General features: G+C 43.8%; 3 protein-coding genes across 4 annotated transcripts in view; 2 read left to right on the forward strand and 1 right to left on the reverse strand.

Moving 5' to 3' along the window:
• Positions 1-3,494, reverse strand: part of UBAP2L (ubiquitin associated protein 2 like) — a 42,338-nt gene extending 38,844 nt beyond the window's left edge. Inside the window, exon 1 of the mRNA XM_024116142.2 lies at positions 3,433-3,494. The gene's annotated coding sequence lies outside the window, so the exon portion shown is untranslated. The remainder of the gene's footprint in view (positions 1-3,432) is intronic.
• A 210-nt stretch (positions 3,495-3,704) lies between these two features.
• On the forward strand, positions 3,705-12,299 carry C4H1orf43 (chromosome 4 C1orf43 homolog). Of its 2 annotated transcripts, XM_007130302.3 has the most exons (7): positions 3,705-4,066; positions 4,457-4,558; positions 8,325-8,442; positions 8,656-8,709; positions 9,375-9,541; positions 9,629-9,687; positions 11,752-12,299. In XM_007130302.3, the coding sequence occupies exons 1-7, from the start codon at positions 4,001-4,003 to the stop codon at positions 11,945-11,947; spliced, it is 762 nt and encodes a 253-aa protein (XP_007130364.1). In that variant the 5' UTR covers positions 3,705-4,000; the 3' UTR covers positions 11,948-12,299. The 2 variants fall into 2 exon arrangements, with proteins under 2 accessions (XP_007130364.1, XP_007130365.1); XM_007130303.4 differs by lacking the exon at positions 4,457-4,558 and having other exon boundaries at positions 3,772-4,066.
• Positions 12,300-12,436: 137 nt separating this feature from the next.
• CFAP141 (cilia and flagella associated protein 141) lies at positions 12,437-16,459 on the forward strand. Its single transcript, XM_024116220.3, has 3 exons — positions 12,437-13,456; positions 15,331-15,460; positions 16,014-16,459. Exons 1-3 carry the CDS (start codon positions 13,245-13,247, stop codon positions 16,113-16,115), a joined length of 444 nt encoding a protein of 147 aa, XP_023971988.1. The 5' UTR covers positions 12,437-13,244; the 3' UTR covers positions 16,116-16,459.
• The last annotated feature ends 449 nt before the right edge of the window (positions 16,460-16,908 follow it).

Here is a 16,908-nt window from a genome sequence, read left to right on the forward strand (position 1 = left end):
GGATAATAATTCTAACATGCTGCTTTTGCGGCTGCTTCTGTGGCTGCTTCTGTTGGTTTCCTAAGTCCACAGTTCCAAGAAACCAGAATTGCAATTCCCCTCCACCACTCACCTTAATATACAGAGAATCCCAAATTTGTCCCCAACCAAAAGCATCTAGCACAGAGTTTTATTTGGAAGAAAGTGCTTCTGGGAAGTCATTTTAAACTTGAGACATTATTGCCAGTAAGATGACTTTGTTGAGTCTTTAAAGAGACATGGAACACACAGGGCCTTCCCAAAACCAGATCAGTTTTGTTAATAACACTTCTAACAAGCAAAGATTCTACTGAATTTAAGCTGCCTTCGTTCATACTTTGTTTTATAATGCGATCTCAGCTGTTGCATTTAGTAAACAAAGAAAACATTCTTCATATGATGGAGCGCTCAAAATAAGGTTACATTGCATTGTTTTATTCCCTGCCAAAGAGGACAAGTTTATACTTTTCTGCTCTATATTGAATTGTTTTTCATTAATGAAACGTAATATAGGGTAATTCTAAGCTGCCCAGAAGACATTGCTGGATTTGAGGGACAGGTAGGCTGGGCTTCTAAAGAAATATGTAAGGATTAATATTAGGAGAGTGAATTTCACCTGTTTCTTGGGTCAGAAAGAAAGCCAACTTCCCTGTGGATAAATTTCACCCAGTTGGGTCAATATGTTACATACGTCTTTGTCGTTTGATGCAGTCATTAAGAATTGAGTTTTACATTCCCTGTCACCAAGAAATATTTTTAAGGAAAGTTCATGGCTAATTTTTAACCATTACCTCTTCTCCCTACACAAATGTGCACAAAAAGGCCTGTAAATATGTATAGGTAGTACAGGATTATTTGATACACTGTAGTCCATTTTCCCAGGCTGCCATTATTGTCAAGTTCCAACACTTAATTTACAATAAACAAGTGTTATTCAACCAAGTACGCCTGGATTCAAATCAAAGAGAAAAAAAAAAGAAAGAAAAAACCTAGAGGAAAACTATCAGGCTTTATTATAATTGACTCTAAGATGAACATTCTAACATGGGAGTAGCCTCTCCTGTAACTTACAAATATTGATTGCTTTCTACTCATCATGTGATTTCAATTTGTGAGCATGAGTTACACTGTGGATATGAATTTCATGACTACCTGTTTGGACAACTGCATGTACAGTACCAATCAATGTAATACATTAAAAAGTCATTTTGAAAGCCACACAATTACTCAGGAAAGGGGAAAAAAAAAAATGCTCCTAATCACTCTTGCTATTAACTTCCATTTCTCTCTTACAAATGCTTTGAAATGTGTGACTAAGAAAATTTTACCACCTAAGTAGTAACAACACTGACCAAAAGATCAAAAGTAAGTGATCTGGGATGGATCACTGGAGGGCACAGAATTAGTAGCCTTTTAGTAGCAAGCAGAGACACATACCCAGAGTTATCACAGTGGAGATGAGGAATCTTGTTAAGTACTCTTTCTTAAAACAGAAAAATATTTAAGGGAAGTAGGTGACAAGTATTGGAGACCAAGGGAATAGTGCAGGAACAAATACAGGTTTCAACAGAAGAGTGCCCTTGACTGTTTTCTGAAAACCAGCTACTTAAAAAAATAGCCAGAGAAATTTTACAGAAAAAAATAAATAACAAGTATTTATTGAGTATCTACTATGTGTCCAATACTTTAGAAAATACAAAAGCAATATGACTTGGTTGCTGCCCTCAGGGAGCTTACAATCTAATTTGAGAAACAATTCAGAAACTCTGAAGCTGGACGGGGGTGGGTAAGGCTTGCTACCTCTAACAGAGCAACTAATTCCCCTAGATGCTCTGTGGAAATGATCCCTGCATCCCCTTCCCCATCAACTTGAATCTAATTGTAAAAAGAGTACTTCCCAGTTAGGACACATTTGGCAACAAGGGGCTTTAAAAAATCAAAATCCAAACAGTACATTTTAAGACCTTTCATCATTAGTTTACATGCCAGCAACACTTCCCGACTTCCCATTCACAACGGAAATAATCACTGGGATAGTCTAATCTTTAAGGACAATGGATCTCAAAGCAGTTGTAGCAACCCATACACAGCCAAAACGTTTTACTTCTCCTGTATTTCAGGTTGTCACTGACCCTCATCACATCCCAGCAAGTCACATCAGACATCCATCCCCAAAGCAGAATATGGGTGATGGAAGTAGTTGGGGAGAAGACAAAAAGGATTTCTCCATCTAATAATCAGGGACAATCAAAGGCAAAAGGGGTAACAATAACAACAAAAAAAAGGCCTATTACTGTGGTGTTTTTCTTTCCACAACATCCTACACCAGAGATGGCTACATTTCAAGAACGGTGGAAAAGGAGCGGCCTCCTGTTTGTGACATCAGTTTGCAAAGCAATTTAAGGACTGTCCACAAGGTGAAGGGTCGAAGTAATTTGGAATTCCTGTCCCATTATAAGAAGAGTGAACACATACCCACTGCTCTAATGACGTCCCTTAGGCGCAGTATACCTTATGGGGGCCTTAAGGCCCAGTTTCCCAAATAACATCATTAATTGTTTGGGGTACCCAAAACTACAGTATGGAAGACAGGAAGCTAAAGACAGCAGCAAAAAAATATATTCCAAGAGCTGGAGCGGTGATCAAGAAGGAAAGGTAATAAGAGGAGCTGACAAAGAGGCTGGAAACGGAGAGGGGACGCCAGCCCACGCGTGGAGGATGGGAGGCTCACCCCGCTCAGCGCCACATCGGGAGCTCCCGGGGCCAATCGCCTCCTTACCTCCCACCCGGAACAAATTAATCCTCCGCACTCCAAACTGAGGGCCACATGGGGGAGTTTGGGGCAGCTCCACCCCATCGCCCTCCCTCCCCCCCCCCACCCCGCCACCCCCAAACCAGGCCGGATCCGGATCAGAGGAGGCCCGCAGAGGGCTGGAAAGGGAGGAGGCCCTCTCGTCTTCTCCACAGGCACCGGCCAGCGTAGAGAGAGGGCCCTACCTCAGGCGGGGCCCAGGCCTCGCTCGCTCGCGCTCTTTCTCGCTCTCCCCGCTCTCAGGCTATAGCCGCATGGCCCCCCCCTCCGGCTGCCCCAAGCCCCGCCCCGGCCACGCTCCCAAATCGAGGCCCCGGCTCTGGCGCGGCCCACTAGGCCGCGAACCCAACCATAAACAAAACCTCCAGCGGCCGACTCGGGGAGGGGGGCAGGGCTCGCAGGACTAGAAGGGGGGTGTACAGTGGGGAACACACGGTGCGGGGGGGCCTACCGAGGGAGGGGGATACGGCGGGGGTAGGGGAGAAAGAAGGGAGGGTAAAAGGGGGATCGTGGATTTAAAGGGGCCGCGGACAATACCCGGCCCCGCCGCGCTGCCGCCGCCACCGCCGCCGCCGCCAACGCCGCTGCGCTCCCAACTTTACCTCAGTCTCCTCCACACTGACACCCCGGGCCGCGCCGCCCCTGTCACGTGATATAAGGTTCACTCCTCCCCACCCCCCTCCCTCCTTTTCCCTCTTGCGCTCGCTCTCGCGCCTTCCCCCTCCCACTTGCCTTCCTGCGTCCCCCAGCACGTGACGCGAAAAAGGACGCGCACGCAAGCGTGCGCGTGCCGCCTCGCCACGAAACACCTCATTCCGTCTCCGCGCGTCCGCCCCGCCTCCTCCGCGGCGGCCCCGCCTCCACCACGTGACGCGCGGATAGCCTCCGTTTCCTCTTACTGGCGTAGTTCCGCGTCTCCGCACTCGTAGGTCCCGGTTGTCATTGCGTGCCTGAGTCACGTGCTGGGGGGAAGCGGGAAGGCGTCGTTCTTCTTTCCTAGCACCCCCCCCATCCGCCATGTTTTCAGGCCCGGTCAGCCTTGGTCTTTCCCCGTAAGGAAATGGCCGGGGCGCTTCAGGGAACCCAGGCGCCGTTGCCTCGGCGCAGCCCGGGCTGACGAGGCAGGGCAGCGGGGTAAACCGGAGCGGTTCTGCGCGGGGTGGGGAGGCCATGGCGTCCGGCAGTAACTGGCTGTCCGGCGTGAATGTCGTGCTGGTGATGGCCTACGGGAGCCTGGTGAGGAGATTCCCCCACCCCATTTCCTGCTGTCGCCTCTGACCCAGTAGAGACCATCCTCTTGAGCAGTTCCCGGTCCTCATTCTCCACCCACTCACCTGCGCTTTTTCTGGGCTTTGACTCCTATCCCAGGAGTACCTGGGATTATAAGTCACCGACCGCCCCGCCCCTGGCCGAGAACCCTCCCCCTAAACCTTAGGATAAAGACCCCCAAGCCTCTACGCTACAGGCTTATCTGTGTCCACGCCGTTGCTGACGGCTTTGCTTTGTCCCAACTTATACCCCGAAGCATTCGTGAGAGGCCGAATTGAGGGATTTGAAATGAAGGCATGCCTTTTTTTGTCTAACTTTTTAATTCAAGATTATTTACTTCTCATATCTTTTGGACAGGTGTTTGTACTGCTATTTATTTTTGTGAAGAGGCAAATCATGCGCTTTGCAATGAAATCCCGAAGGGGACCTCATGTCCCTGTGGGACACAATGCCCCCAAGGTAGGTCTTTAAGGCATGAGATAGGCCTGGTTCTCCAGATCCATTAGGGCCCAGAATGAGATTTCCTTTGCCTTTAGAAATGACTTAATTCCCGTATTTCCTTGTCCAGTTACCCATATGTATATTAGTATATTGTATATTAGTATATTGAGCAATAAAGGTCATCTTGGGTCTTGGCTTACCTGCTCACTGCCGTGGCACGGTAAGTAGCTTATTCAGGGACTTCAGTTTCTGCATTTGCAGAATGAAGGACTTGGATGAAAATTCCCAACTCTTTATGGTATGATGTTTCCCAGTTCAATTTAAACTACCCAGTGTTTTCTGTTTTGGGTTTTTTTTTTTTTTAATTTAGGATGGGGTTAGAGTGGTTAGAATTAGCCCCAGATCAGTGAGAAGGGTTGCCATTGCAAAACTTGAGATTTATAAGGGCCCCATAAATCATCTAGTTTTATCATTCATGTTGCCAACTGAAATCTAAGAAAAGGAAGTAGCTTACTGGAGGACATACAGGAAGTGAATAACCAAGCAGTCTCTTGTCTGTACTTACTCCTTAGGTAATTGCTTTCCTTTCCTTGGCTTTAAATATCTACTGTTGAAATTTTATTTCTATCCCATTCCTCCTTCCTGAGTTCCATCCTTGTGTATCCAATTGCCTACCTAACATTTCCAATTAGATGTCTGATAGACATCTCAAACCTAACATGTTCTAATGCCCCACAGAACTCTTAATACCCCCAACTGCCACCCCCATCCTGCTTCTTCCACCTTACACTTCTGGGTAAAGGTTGCCTGCTGTCCTTACCAACCTTTTGTATGGCTCTCCCCTGATCACTGGGATCCAGCTACACTGGTTGAACTTCTTATCTTTATGTGTGCTGTCACTGTGGCCTAGAATGAGCTACCTCTGGTTTTCACTTGGCTAGCTCATTTGATCTTTAGAACTTATATCAAATACTATTTACTACAAAGAGGAATGCTTATGACCCATTATAAAGTATGTCTTCTTTGTTTTCAGATAGCATCTTACTACAAATATTCTTTTATGTTTATTTGTTTAATGCCTCTCTCTTCCCTAAGCTGTAAGAATGGATACACCATGGCAGTTATGTTCACTGCTGTAGAGCCAGGGCCTACACAGTAATAATTCATTGTTGAGTGAAAAGCAGGTTAGTGGGAGGGCTAGAGCTAGGACACAATTTTGTCAACTCCTAGAGCAATGTCTTTTTATTAACTAGTACTGTAACCCTCCTCTCATTGTTCTTTGCTGATATATTTAATGGAAAGCCTCAAAGAAGATGCTGTGGCCTGAAACCTCAGCAGTGCTTCCACATTCTCCCAGTTCTCCAAATGCCAGCTGCCTCCCATGAGAAGGATATAGGGTTAGTTTCCAGTATGTCATGAGCCAATCAAACCTTTGACTATTTAGGACTCCCCAAACTCAGACTAAATGAGATCAAGATTCCTCTTGCTCTAAAAGTTCTGGCTAGGGCTTCCCTGGTGGTGCAGTGGTTGTGAGTCCGCCTGCCGATGCAGGGGACATGGGATCGTGCTCCGGTCCGGGAAGATCCCACATGCCGCGGAGCGGCTGGGCCCGTGAGCCATGGCTGCTGAGCCTGTGCTCCGCAACGGGAGAGAACACAACAGTGCGAGGCCCGCGTACCATAAAAAAAAAAGTTCTGGCTAAATTCTCATCCATTGCTGGTGGAAGTACAAATTAGTAAAAGTGCTTTGGAAAATATTGGGGTATTGTCTAGTAAGGTTGCAAATGTACCTAATCCATAGCCCAGCAATTCCACTCCTACCATAAAGAAATTAATTTTTGTTCATGTGTACCAGAAAACACGTACAAGAATACTCACAGCATTGTTTCTAATATATTTTTTAAAAAACCTGTTACTCTAAATGTCAATTTGAGAATGGATATATAATAACGTAATAGTATTCTGGAATACTATAAGGAATGAAAATAAACTGAAGATAAGTATATGAACACAAGTGAATCTCCAAAATACTTTTGAATGGAAAAAGTAAATCACAAACATGAATGAATCTCAAAAACATGCCAGGTGAAAAAATGCCAGAAAGCCATTCACAAAAGAATACGTACTGTATGATTCCATTCTATTTGTATGGAATTCTAGAACAGGAGGAACTATATTGATAGCACATCACTGTTCCCTGGGGCATGAAGTGGGAGGTTGCCTGCAAAGGGGGATGAAGAACGTTTTGGGGTGATGAAAGTGTTCTGTATCTTTTTTTTTTAAATAAATTTATTTATGTATTTATTTTTGGCTGCATTGGGTCTTCGTTGCGGTGCGCGGGCTTCTCATTGCAGTGGCTTCTCTTGTTGCAGAGCACGGGCTCTAGGTGCGCGGGCTTCAGTAGTTGTGGCACGTGGGCTCAGTAGTTGTGGCTCGCGGGCCCTAAAGCACAGGCTCAGTAGTTGTGGTGCACGGGCTTAGTTGCTCCACAGCATGTGGGATCTTTCCGGACCAGGGCTCGAACCCGTGTCCCCTGCATTGGCAGGCGGATTCTTAACCACTGCACCACCAGGGAAGTCCAGTGTTCTGTATCTTGATTGGGATAGTGGTTGAGTGGATGTATTCATTTGTCAAAATTCATCAAACTACACACTTAAAATGGATGTATTTTATTGCATGTAAATTAAACCTCAGTGAAGTTTATTTAAAACTTTAAAAGATAGGTTGCAGAGCAATTCAAAAAGTATTTTTCCAAAAACAAAAAAATTTATATATATATATATATATTTTTTTCCATTTGTATAAAGTTCAAAACCAGGCAAAGCTAAACATCTTCCTCAGGGTGACGTGATAAAACAGCAAAGAAAAATAAAACTTGAGAAGTTAAGGTTGGAGGTTGCATTCAATTGGGTGGACACACGGGGCTTCCAAGTCATTGGTCATATTCCAGTTCATAAATTGGATAGTGCATACAGGTGTGCATCTTAATGAATTTTGTAATTAAGGTGTATATATATGTCAAATGTATTCTACAAATGACATATTTCACAATAGAAGTTCCTAAATGTCACAAGAAAATACTTGCTGGGACTCTGGCAACCCTCTTAAGACAGATGAATATGAAACTGTTAACAGTGGTTGCTTCTGGGTAAGTGTTGGTGACACCTTTCATATCTTTTTGAATTACCTACTTAAAAAATTAAATGCGCTCTAGAAGAAAGCCTCTAGAAAACCTGTGGTCCACCAGGTAGGGATAGTTCCCAAACTTCTAAACCACATACAGATCTTCTTATAGGTTTTTAGAGTAGATTACTGACCTCCAGTTGATGTCCATTTTTTCCCAGCTCAGGAAATTCTTTATGACACCTAACCAAGATTCTTCTAAATCCTGTCAAGGGAACTTCCCTGGTAGTCCAGTGGTTGAGACTGCGCTTCCACTGCAGGGGGTGCGGGTTTGATCTCTGGTGGGGGAACTAAGATCCTGCATGCCACTCAGCGCCTTCCAAAATTTCAGTTGAAAATCAGAAATAATGTTAATGGTGTAGAGCTTGAAGGAATTCTGGCAGGTTAAAAGATCTAGCTTAGAGATAGGCAGTTTGGAGAGGTTCTTAGCGAACCCAACCCCATTCTTTATTAAATTCTTGAGTCTTGTAATTTCATTAGCCAAATGAGCATTTTCTCTGCTTCTGTTGTCTTAGTTGTTCACCTGCTCTGCCCCATTTCCAGACTGATGGGAAGCAAAGTACAGGCTAAGTGACTGTGTATTCCTTTCTTCACATGAACAGGACTTAAAAGAGGAGATTGATATCCGACTCTCCAGGGTTCAGGATATCAAATATGAACCTCAGCTCCTTGCAGATGATGACACAAGACTGCTACAGCTGGAAACCCAGGGAAATCAAAGTATGCGGCATGCTCTTGGAGGATACTTCAGGGAGGGGTCTCACAAACTCAGAATTCCTTTGCTCTCAGAGTTATAAACATAGCTGCTGGTAGACTCAGCAGCTGTGGTTCCTTGTTACTGGGTATATGTCAGATGTGGGAGGCACTTTAAGCTTGCTAGAGTTTGGAGAATCTTTTGAGGGTTATGCCTGAGACCAGTCTCTTTCTTAACAGATTGCTACAACTATCTATACAGGATGAAAGCTCTGGATGCCATCCGTGCCTCTGGTAAGGGCTGCTCAACAGCTGTTCCGGATCCTGAAAGCTCACCTGGGGAAGAGAGGGAGGAACCCACTTTATGTGTTAGAATTTGTCCTTTCTGCACATCTCCGGCTGGTAGGAATATCCTAGTTTTGAGAATACTGGGTTACTGTTTTACCTAAGGAAATGATGTATGTAAGTTATTTTTCTCCAAAGAGTCTGGATTTGTTTTGTTCTTTCTAGACGTTTAGTTTCATGAACTAGATGGTGGTAATTTGCTTTTTTTCCCACAAAAGACAGGCAGCATCTGCTTTTTCACCAAGCCTTCGTAGATGGTTCTTAAATTTTTTTCTATATGACCATTGTCAGAAATGCTCTTGAATTTTTTTCCATTTTTTTCATATGACCATTGTCAAAAATGCTCTATCTCTACCAAAACATAGTTTATATCTTAAACTATGGGTAAGTAGGAGGGTAAATAGGAAAATGACACTATTGTGTGTCATTGGTATAGTTTAACAGTTGTATTGCCACCACCATATGACCACTCAGACAGAGCTCTATATCTCTGGTCTTCTGAATTCTATTAGAATTTCCCCCCAACTCACTCATTGGACCTATTTGTAAGTTTGGGAAATTAATTAGACTAAACAAATGGGAAAGGGGGTATCATTGTTCTATTATCTCCATAGAGATTCCATTTCATGCTGAAGGCCGGCATCCCCGTTCCTTAATGGGCAAGAATTTCCGCTCCTATCTGCTAGATCTTCGAAACACTAGTACTCCTTTCAAGGGTGTGCGCAAGGCCCTCATTGATACCCTGCTGGATGGCTATGAGACAGCCCGCTATGGGACAGGGGTAAGCCAGATGGCCACTTTTTCCTTCCGGGAACTAAAGGGATGCCCCAGACTGAGAGATCCTCATTCTTCCTTCCTCTTTCTTCAGGTCTTTGGCCAGAGTGAGTACCTGCGCTATCAGGAGGCCCTGAGTGAGCTGGCCACAGTGTGAGTTTGGAGGGGAACATATCAAAGGGAGCTGGTTAGAGAATACAGGTAGTGCTGGACTGTTCCCACAGTGAGATGACCTTCAAAAGCACTGTGAACAAAATCTAGGTTACGTAACAGTTGTCAGGTCCTAGACTGTTAGAGCTGCTGCTTTCTCACATTGGAAAGCAGATGCTGCTCTACAAGCTAGTAAGAGAAGTTTCTCCTACTATTGTGCATCTCTTTTTCTCTTGTTTTTGTTTTTTGTCCAACTCAGTAAAATGTCAGAATTGGTATAACCTATTACACCAGTAAAGGGAATAAAATAAAGTTTTTCAGCACACAAAGATGCCTTCTCTTCTGGGCCTCAGTGTCATCCTTTTGTGCCTTGGTTTGATAAAAGAATTGCCAACCATTTTTATTACCACTTAAAGTATTAGTTACCCTATCTGAAACAAAAGGTATCACTAAAGAATCAGCTGCTGAGGGCTTGTGTTACAGAAGAGACATCATGATTTTTCTCTGGGAACTTTTTTTTTTTTTCCATTTATGTTATGACCACATCACAATTCCTTTTTTTTTTTTATGTTATGTATTTTATTTATTTATTATCTTTTTTGGCTGTGTTGGGTCTTCGTTGTGGTGCACGGGCTTCTCATTGCAGTGTCTTCTCTTGTTGCGGAGCACGGGCCCTAGAGCATGCGGGCTTCAGTAGTTGTGGCTTGCAGGCTCTGGAGTGCAGGCTCAGTAGTTGTGGCGCACTGGCTTAGTTGCTCCACGGCATGAGGGATTTTCTCAGACCAGGGATCGGATCAACCTCGTGTCCTCTGCATTGGCAGGCGGATTCTCAATCACTGCACCACCAGGGAAGTCCCTCCCTGGGAACATTTTAAATACGTACTAACAAACCTTCATTATGTTGTTTATGCATACGTGTAACTGAAAGAGTAAAGAGGGAAAGCCAGTCTAGAATAAAAAGTTAGTTACCAGCCATGAAAAGAATACATCTGTTTTCTGCTGTGTTGATTATGGCTCTTTCTCAAAAGATAAGGGGTATGTCTGTCCTGTCTTCTCTCTATTCTTAAAAATAAACTACCTTGTTCTAAAGACAAAAGGTCCTAGTAAAAACTACTTAGAAAACTAATGAAAATGAACATGTGGAAAGGATGGAAAGGAGCATTCGGTCTAGAAGTCAGGCAGGAGGCCTGTTCAAAATTCAGTTTCTTTGAAAGACAAATACTGTATGATTCCACTTATGTGAGGTATCTGGAGTAATCATATTCATAGAGACAGAAAGTAGAGTGGTGGTTGCCAAGGGCTGGAGGAAAGGGGGAATAGGGAGTTGTTTAATAGGCCAAGAGTTTGTTTTACAAGATGAAAACAATTCTGGAGGTTGGTTGCACAACAGTGTGAATGTACTTAACACTGCTGAACTGTAAACATTTAAAAATGGTTAAGATGGTAAATTTTATGTGTATTTTACCACAATTAAAAAAAATTTAGTCTCTTTGATCTCTAGTTTCTAGAAAGTTTCAACGAGTGTATTGAAGAGTAAAGGCTCTGAAATCTGACAAACTTAGGTTTGAATCCCAGCTCTCTGTCACTTACTAGCTTTGTGACGTCAGGCAACTTACTGGATGGACCCTCATTTCCTAACCTGCAAAAGGGGATGATACCACCCTATAGGAATAGTGGGATGTTAGTAAATTACATGTTGGTAAAGCACCAGGTTTAATGTCCTAATAAGTACTCAGTAGTTAACTTCAATATTATTTTTTGTTATTCAGTTGTTTCAAGGGACTGGGAGTATATTAATGGCATGCACACATTAGGTGAATCAGCAGAATTAAAAGTTTTCTTTAAGCACAGTGAAATGAAGAGGTTGAGTCAGAGGCAGGGACTTAGTGGGAAAATTGGTTTCTCTGCTATTTCTAGGCTACCAGATGAGATTTTAGTAACTAGTTTATAAGGTAGGACAGAGACCATTTGTGGCTACAGCTGCATTTATTGGATGGATAAGCCTTGAATTGTTTTCTTCCATTAGTCCTCATTCTGTCCATGACCTGCCCTCTTTGTATTCTTCAGGGTCAAAGCCCGAAGTGGGAGCTCTCAGCGACAACATCAGTCAGCAGCCAAAGACCTAACGCAGTCTCCTGAAGTCTCCCCAACAACCATCCAGGTGACATACCTCCCCTCCAGTCAGAAGAGTAAACGTGCCAAGCACTTCCTCGAATTGAAGAGCTTTAAGGACAACTATAACACACTGGAGAGTACTCTGTGATGGAGCTGAAGAACTCTCACTGTTGATGGAGCCAGACAGACTGCATTGTGCTTGCCGGGCAGCCCTCAGGTCAATCTGGCTCAGCAGCCTGGACTGGATGAGCTGAAGCTCTGGTTGTGTTGAGAGCTCTTAGAGTTAGTTCATGCTTAGAGGATCATTCTCCCACCCTGTCTTACAGCCAGTTTCAGAACATCAGTTAAGACTTTATTTTCCCTTGGTAGTACTTTTCTCTGGAGTTGAATTCAGATGTTTTTCTTAATATTTCTGTTAAAGCTTCCTTAAAAATCCTCACTTGGTTTTAATCATGGTTCATCTCTCCTTTTCCAGACTATAAATAATCCCAAGGGTGAGAGTTGGGATGACGGGGCTTGGTGTCTTGTTTTCTGTATCTATCCCTTCGAACACAGTTGAATGGGAACCATTTGGGTTTGAGACATCTAAGAGTTCATTGGTGGGAAAGGTATACAGGAACTGGTGGGGAGATTGGGTGAGGCCATGAGTGGTATATAGAACAACTTACCCTGGTGCTCCACTTAAACCAGAATGTGTTGAAACATTAACACAACTTCCCTGGCGTGCAAGGATCTGCCTTCTCCTTTCATTCCATACTGTCATGTATAAATTGAAAAGGGAATGTTTTGACACCTGACATAATCCCATCCCTCCTCATGTGTGGGGTAGCGTGAAGGAATGGTCAGACCAATATATTGGTCTGACTTTATATAAACTCTTTAATAAAATGAACAAAGAATAAAGCATATGATTCATTCCTTTATAGTTATCTTTTAATAAAACAGGCATGTGATATGCTTTCTGGACCTAGACCCATACAGATAGTCCTTGGAACCACAAAAGAAGAAATCCTGAAATGTGACTGTGGTCCTTGCTCATAGAATTGCCTGTGTCACTAATAGAAGGCTGGAGAACCAGGATTCCCTTCAGGTCTCCAGGGCAACAGGCTAGGTGACCAATCAACTCCTAGGCCTAGGCTCATTGTTGAAGGTGTAAATGTTGCTGTGACTACTGAAACCTTGGTGACTGAAAACAAAGTAGAGCCTGTTCATTCTCCTAAGACTACATCAAGCAAGTTTGTAGACATGTCTGTGGAAAAGATGGTAAAAGTAGAAGAAGTATGCAGAGTTGGCAAAGGGTCTGGGTTGGATGCGTTTCCCTGGGTGAGGTTTCCAGATCAATTTACCAGAAATGGACAGATGTAACAGAAGGGTAGTAGCAGGAGTGGGAGATTATGTCTGGCACATAGTAGGTATTCAGATATTTGTTGCATACTAACCACTGCATGTTACCTTTGATCCATTCTAAAAGGAGTAGGACTTTCTCCCCACCTGCCCTAGGAAATTGGCTACTCCCTGTCTCTAAAGAGAAAGGTCTTTGTGTCTCCCACTACGATAGGGTACTGAGTGAGGTACTGGAGATCAAGGCAGATCAACAGAACTCCCTTTTCTTGCAGAGTTTTCAAAGGGCCCTGGGACTTAAGAAGATGGTGGACAGGTAATCTCTGCTTCTATCCCTTCCCTTAGCCTTCAGATTGACCTTTTCACCCTCCTGTCCTGAAGCCACTTCTGAGATCTCCATCTTGTTAGGGGCTCCTCAAGAATGCAAACAGGTATGGGAGGGGCAAGAAGCAGCCCTTGTTCTCAGACAAGCAGAGATCAGCCTGGTGCCCACTCGGTTAGGCTACGAAGGCAATGGTTTTTATTGTCCCTTGCTTCCCATTCTCTGAAGGAAAATTGGAGCAAGTTTTTGTTTTCTTTTTTTACTTTTTAAGGAAAATTCAAGTATTTGTTGCCCAGCATCGCACTAACCACGTGGTAGGTATGCAGTAGGTATTTATTGAATGAATGAATGAGAAAACTCAAAAGATTAGGCTGTATATCTCCATCACCTGGGGAGCTTTTTTAAAAAACACAGGTCTTAACCCAGAAGATTCTAAAATGGTCTGGGATTAGATAAGATAAGCCTGTTTTTTAAGGTTTCATAGGTTATACCCAGAGGTAGCAAGGATGTGAGGTAACAAGAATGCATATAGTTTTAGTGGGAATCAAGATTGATGCAGCCTTTTTTCTTTTATTTGTTTATTTTTGGCTGTGTTGGGTCTTTGTTGCTGCGCGCAGGCTTTCTCTAGTTGCGGTGAGCGGGGCTACTCTTCATTGCGGTGTGTGGGCTTCTCATTGTGGTGGCTTCTCTTGTTGCGGTGCACAGGCTCTAGGCGCACAGGCTTCAGTAGCTGTGGCATACAGGCTCAGTACTTGGCGGCTCACGGGCTCTAGAGCGCAGGCCCAGTAGTTGTGGTGCACCAGCTTAGTTGCTCCACAGCATGTGGGATCTTCCTGGACCAGGGCTATGAACCCGTGTCCCCTGCATTGGCAGGCAGATTCTTAACCACTGTGCCACCAGGGAAGTCCCTGATGCAGCCTTTTTTATGAAGCCTTTTTTATGAAATCTATCAAAATTTTAAATTCACATATCCTTTGAACTGGCAACTCTACTTCTAGGAATTTACTTTACACACATATACCTGCAAAAGCACTAGAACGTACACACATGAGTATTCATGACAGCATTGTTTATAAAAATAAAAAAGCTAGAAACAACGTGTAGCTAGTTAAATTATGATACAAAAATACTAGACAGCCTTTAAACAGAACGAAGCAAATCTCTGTGCTGATATGAAAAGTCCAAATTGTTAAGTAATACTACTTATGTAAACATATGATTTCATGTTAAAAAAAATTTAAAAGATAACACTTGCTGATATAGAAAAGTTTTCTAAAAGGATACACAAGAAACTGATAACTGTTGAGAAGGACTGGGGCAGAAGAATGAAGCTTTCACTTTTTGTTTAATATATATTTCTGTATCAATTTAATTTTTCAGCCATCTGTAAAAAATACTTGATTTTTTAAAAAAATGTCAACAGGATTATCTGAACAGAGGATGTGTGTGTGTGTGTGTGTGTGTGTGTGTGTGTGTGTGTGTGTGTAAGACATACATATATTCCTCTTATATATTAGAAAACCTTAATTCAGACCTAGCCAGGACTGAGTATCACTGGTATGATGGAAGGAATTAATCCTTAGATTGGATTTGATACCCAGGTCTGCCGTTAAGTGACCTTGGGCAACTCACCTGAACTTTAAAGTTTCCTTGTCTGTATAATGCAAAAATTAATATCTATGGCACATGGTTATTATGATGATTGAGTGACATACTAGGTTCTAAGTCCGTTCTAGTTATCCTTTCAAGGAGTTTGCAGTCTTCTCACGATGGCACAGAAGTTCTGGCGAAGAAGCAGCCTCACTGATGGCGTTTTTGTCTCCACTCGACTTTAACCCATTCAACCCCTACCTTTCTGCCTGGAACAGGTGGCGAAATTCACACACTCACTGTCTGTGGCAGATGACATTAAGCCAGAGGAGAAACCCATATGCCATCCTAAGGATGCAGAACACTATGGTGCAGGAGTTGGCATTGGCCAACAAGCAATTACTGATGGTGAGTTCTAGCAAGGGTGACCTGAAGTTTCATCCCCTACTGCCCTGTGCCTTTGCCCACTGGGATTCCCAAGCTCTTAGTCTCTGCCGTTATACCAGAGCAGCAACTCTTTAACCGTAAAACCAAAGCTCCTTTTCATTGATTCTTTGCATTCAGCTTTAGAGTCCCAAACTGCAGTCTAGTCTTTGCTCCTCTCGCCTTGGTAAGACTGCTTCTTAGTGCCTAACACCTGCCTCTTGGAACCTCTCTGTCTCCCTGGAGTCCCCAATTGCTGTCATGTCACCATCTTTGTATCCAAGGTGCCTAGAAAAGTTTCTGGTTCATGGTATGTTCTCAGCAAATATTTGCTGAACGTTGGAGCTTCACCCATGGGGAAAAAAAATGGTAGGCTTCCCTTCCAATGGTTCAGCCTCTATGCTACTGCCTAGCTTATGTCACAGCTAAGTCCAGATCCAAGAGAACACAGGTGATGGGAAAGCAACCAGGGAGAAAGAATGAGAAAGGTGGGTAAACAGAGGTCAAACATGACACTCTATTCTCCCCTCCCCACCAGGTCCGTCAAGCTGCCCTGCACCAGCTGTTTGAAAAGGAGCATCGGCAGTACCAACAGGAACTAAATCAGATGGGCAAAGCTTTTTATGTGGAGAGACTCTAATGGCATTTGAAACATTATCCTTCCATTCTCACCATACGTGCTAACCTAGATTTCTTGAGCCCCACCCCCTTCAGCTTCCTTCCCAAAACTCACCTGGATCTAGTTATGTGCCCAGGACTCAAGACAGTGCTCCAACTCTCACCTCTCCTGCCCCTGTCAACCCCCTGGTGCTATAGGGGAAACAATCTATGAAACAATGGTAAAAACAAGAGTGACACCTTGTGGTCAGAATGACATATGCAGTGTTGATGTTAAGTGTGGGGAGGGGAGGTGGATAGAGGCACAATGTGAGAAGCGAATCCTGATTTTGTTTAACAAACAAAGCTAGTTCTTAAAGGTTCAAACCTGGACTACTGGCTCATTCTTTCAGCCCTAAATCTTGATCTGTTTCAAAAGTGCTTATTCGGGCTTCCCTGGTGGCGCAGTGGTTGCGCGTCCGCCTGCCGATGCAGGGGAACCGGGTTCGCGCCCCGGTCTGGGAGGATCCCACATGCCGCGGAGCGGCTGGGCCTGTGAGCCATGGCCGCTGGGCCTGAGGGAGGCCCGCGTACCACAAAAAAAAAAAAAAAAAAAGGAAGGCCAAAAGTGCTTATTCACAGCTGCCATAATCTTAATAGAGCTTTCTGGATTTTGCTCACCACCTCTCTGATCTCACTTCCACTGATTTTTTTCTGTATACTTGGACAAATAGCTCTGAATATGGCTATTAATCCACAGGCACTATGGTGCTTGATGTCAGGAGGCCTGGATTTTAGGTTCTGACTTGGCCAGTTATTGTGAGACCTTGGACAAC

The sequence above is a fragment of the Physeter macrocephalus genome, chromosome 4, assembly GCF_002837175.3.
Source record: "Physeter macrocephalus isolate SW-GA chromosome 4, ASM283717v5, whole genome shotgun sequence".
NCBI lineage: Eukaryota > Metazoa > Chordata > Mammalia > Artiodactyla > Physeteridae > Physeter > Physeter macrocephalus.

Excerpts from the sequence above, each read along its gene's own strand:
- C4H1orf43 (XM_007130302.3), top strand. The coding sequence starts at position 4,001 with ATGGCGTCCGGCAGTAACTGGCTGTCCGGCGTGAATGTCGTGCTGGTG. Across the intron at positions 9,542-9,628 it reads CAGCCCGCTATGGGACAGGG|GTCTTTGGCCAGAGTGAGTA; the intron begins GTAAGCCAGATG and ends CTCTTTCTTCAG. Across the intron at positions 9,688-11,751 it reads CTGAGTGAGCTGGCCACAGT|GGTCAAAGCCCGAAGTGGGA; the intron begins GTGAGTTTGGAG and ends TGTATTCTTCAG.
- CFAP141 (XM_024116220.3), top strand. The coding sequence starts at position 13,245 with ATGTTACCTTTGATCCATTCTAAAAGGAGTAGGACTTTCTCCCCACCT. Across the intron at positions 13,457-15,330 it reads CTTAAGAAGATGGTGGACAG|GTGGCGAAATTCACACACTC; the intron begins GTAATCTCTGCT and ends TGCCTGGAACAG. Across the intron at positions 15,461-16,013 it reads CCAACAAGCAATTACTGATG|GTCCGTCAAGCTGCCCTGCA; the intron begins GTGAGTTCTAGC and ends CCTCCCCACCAG.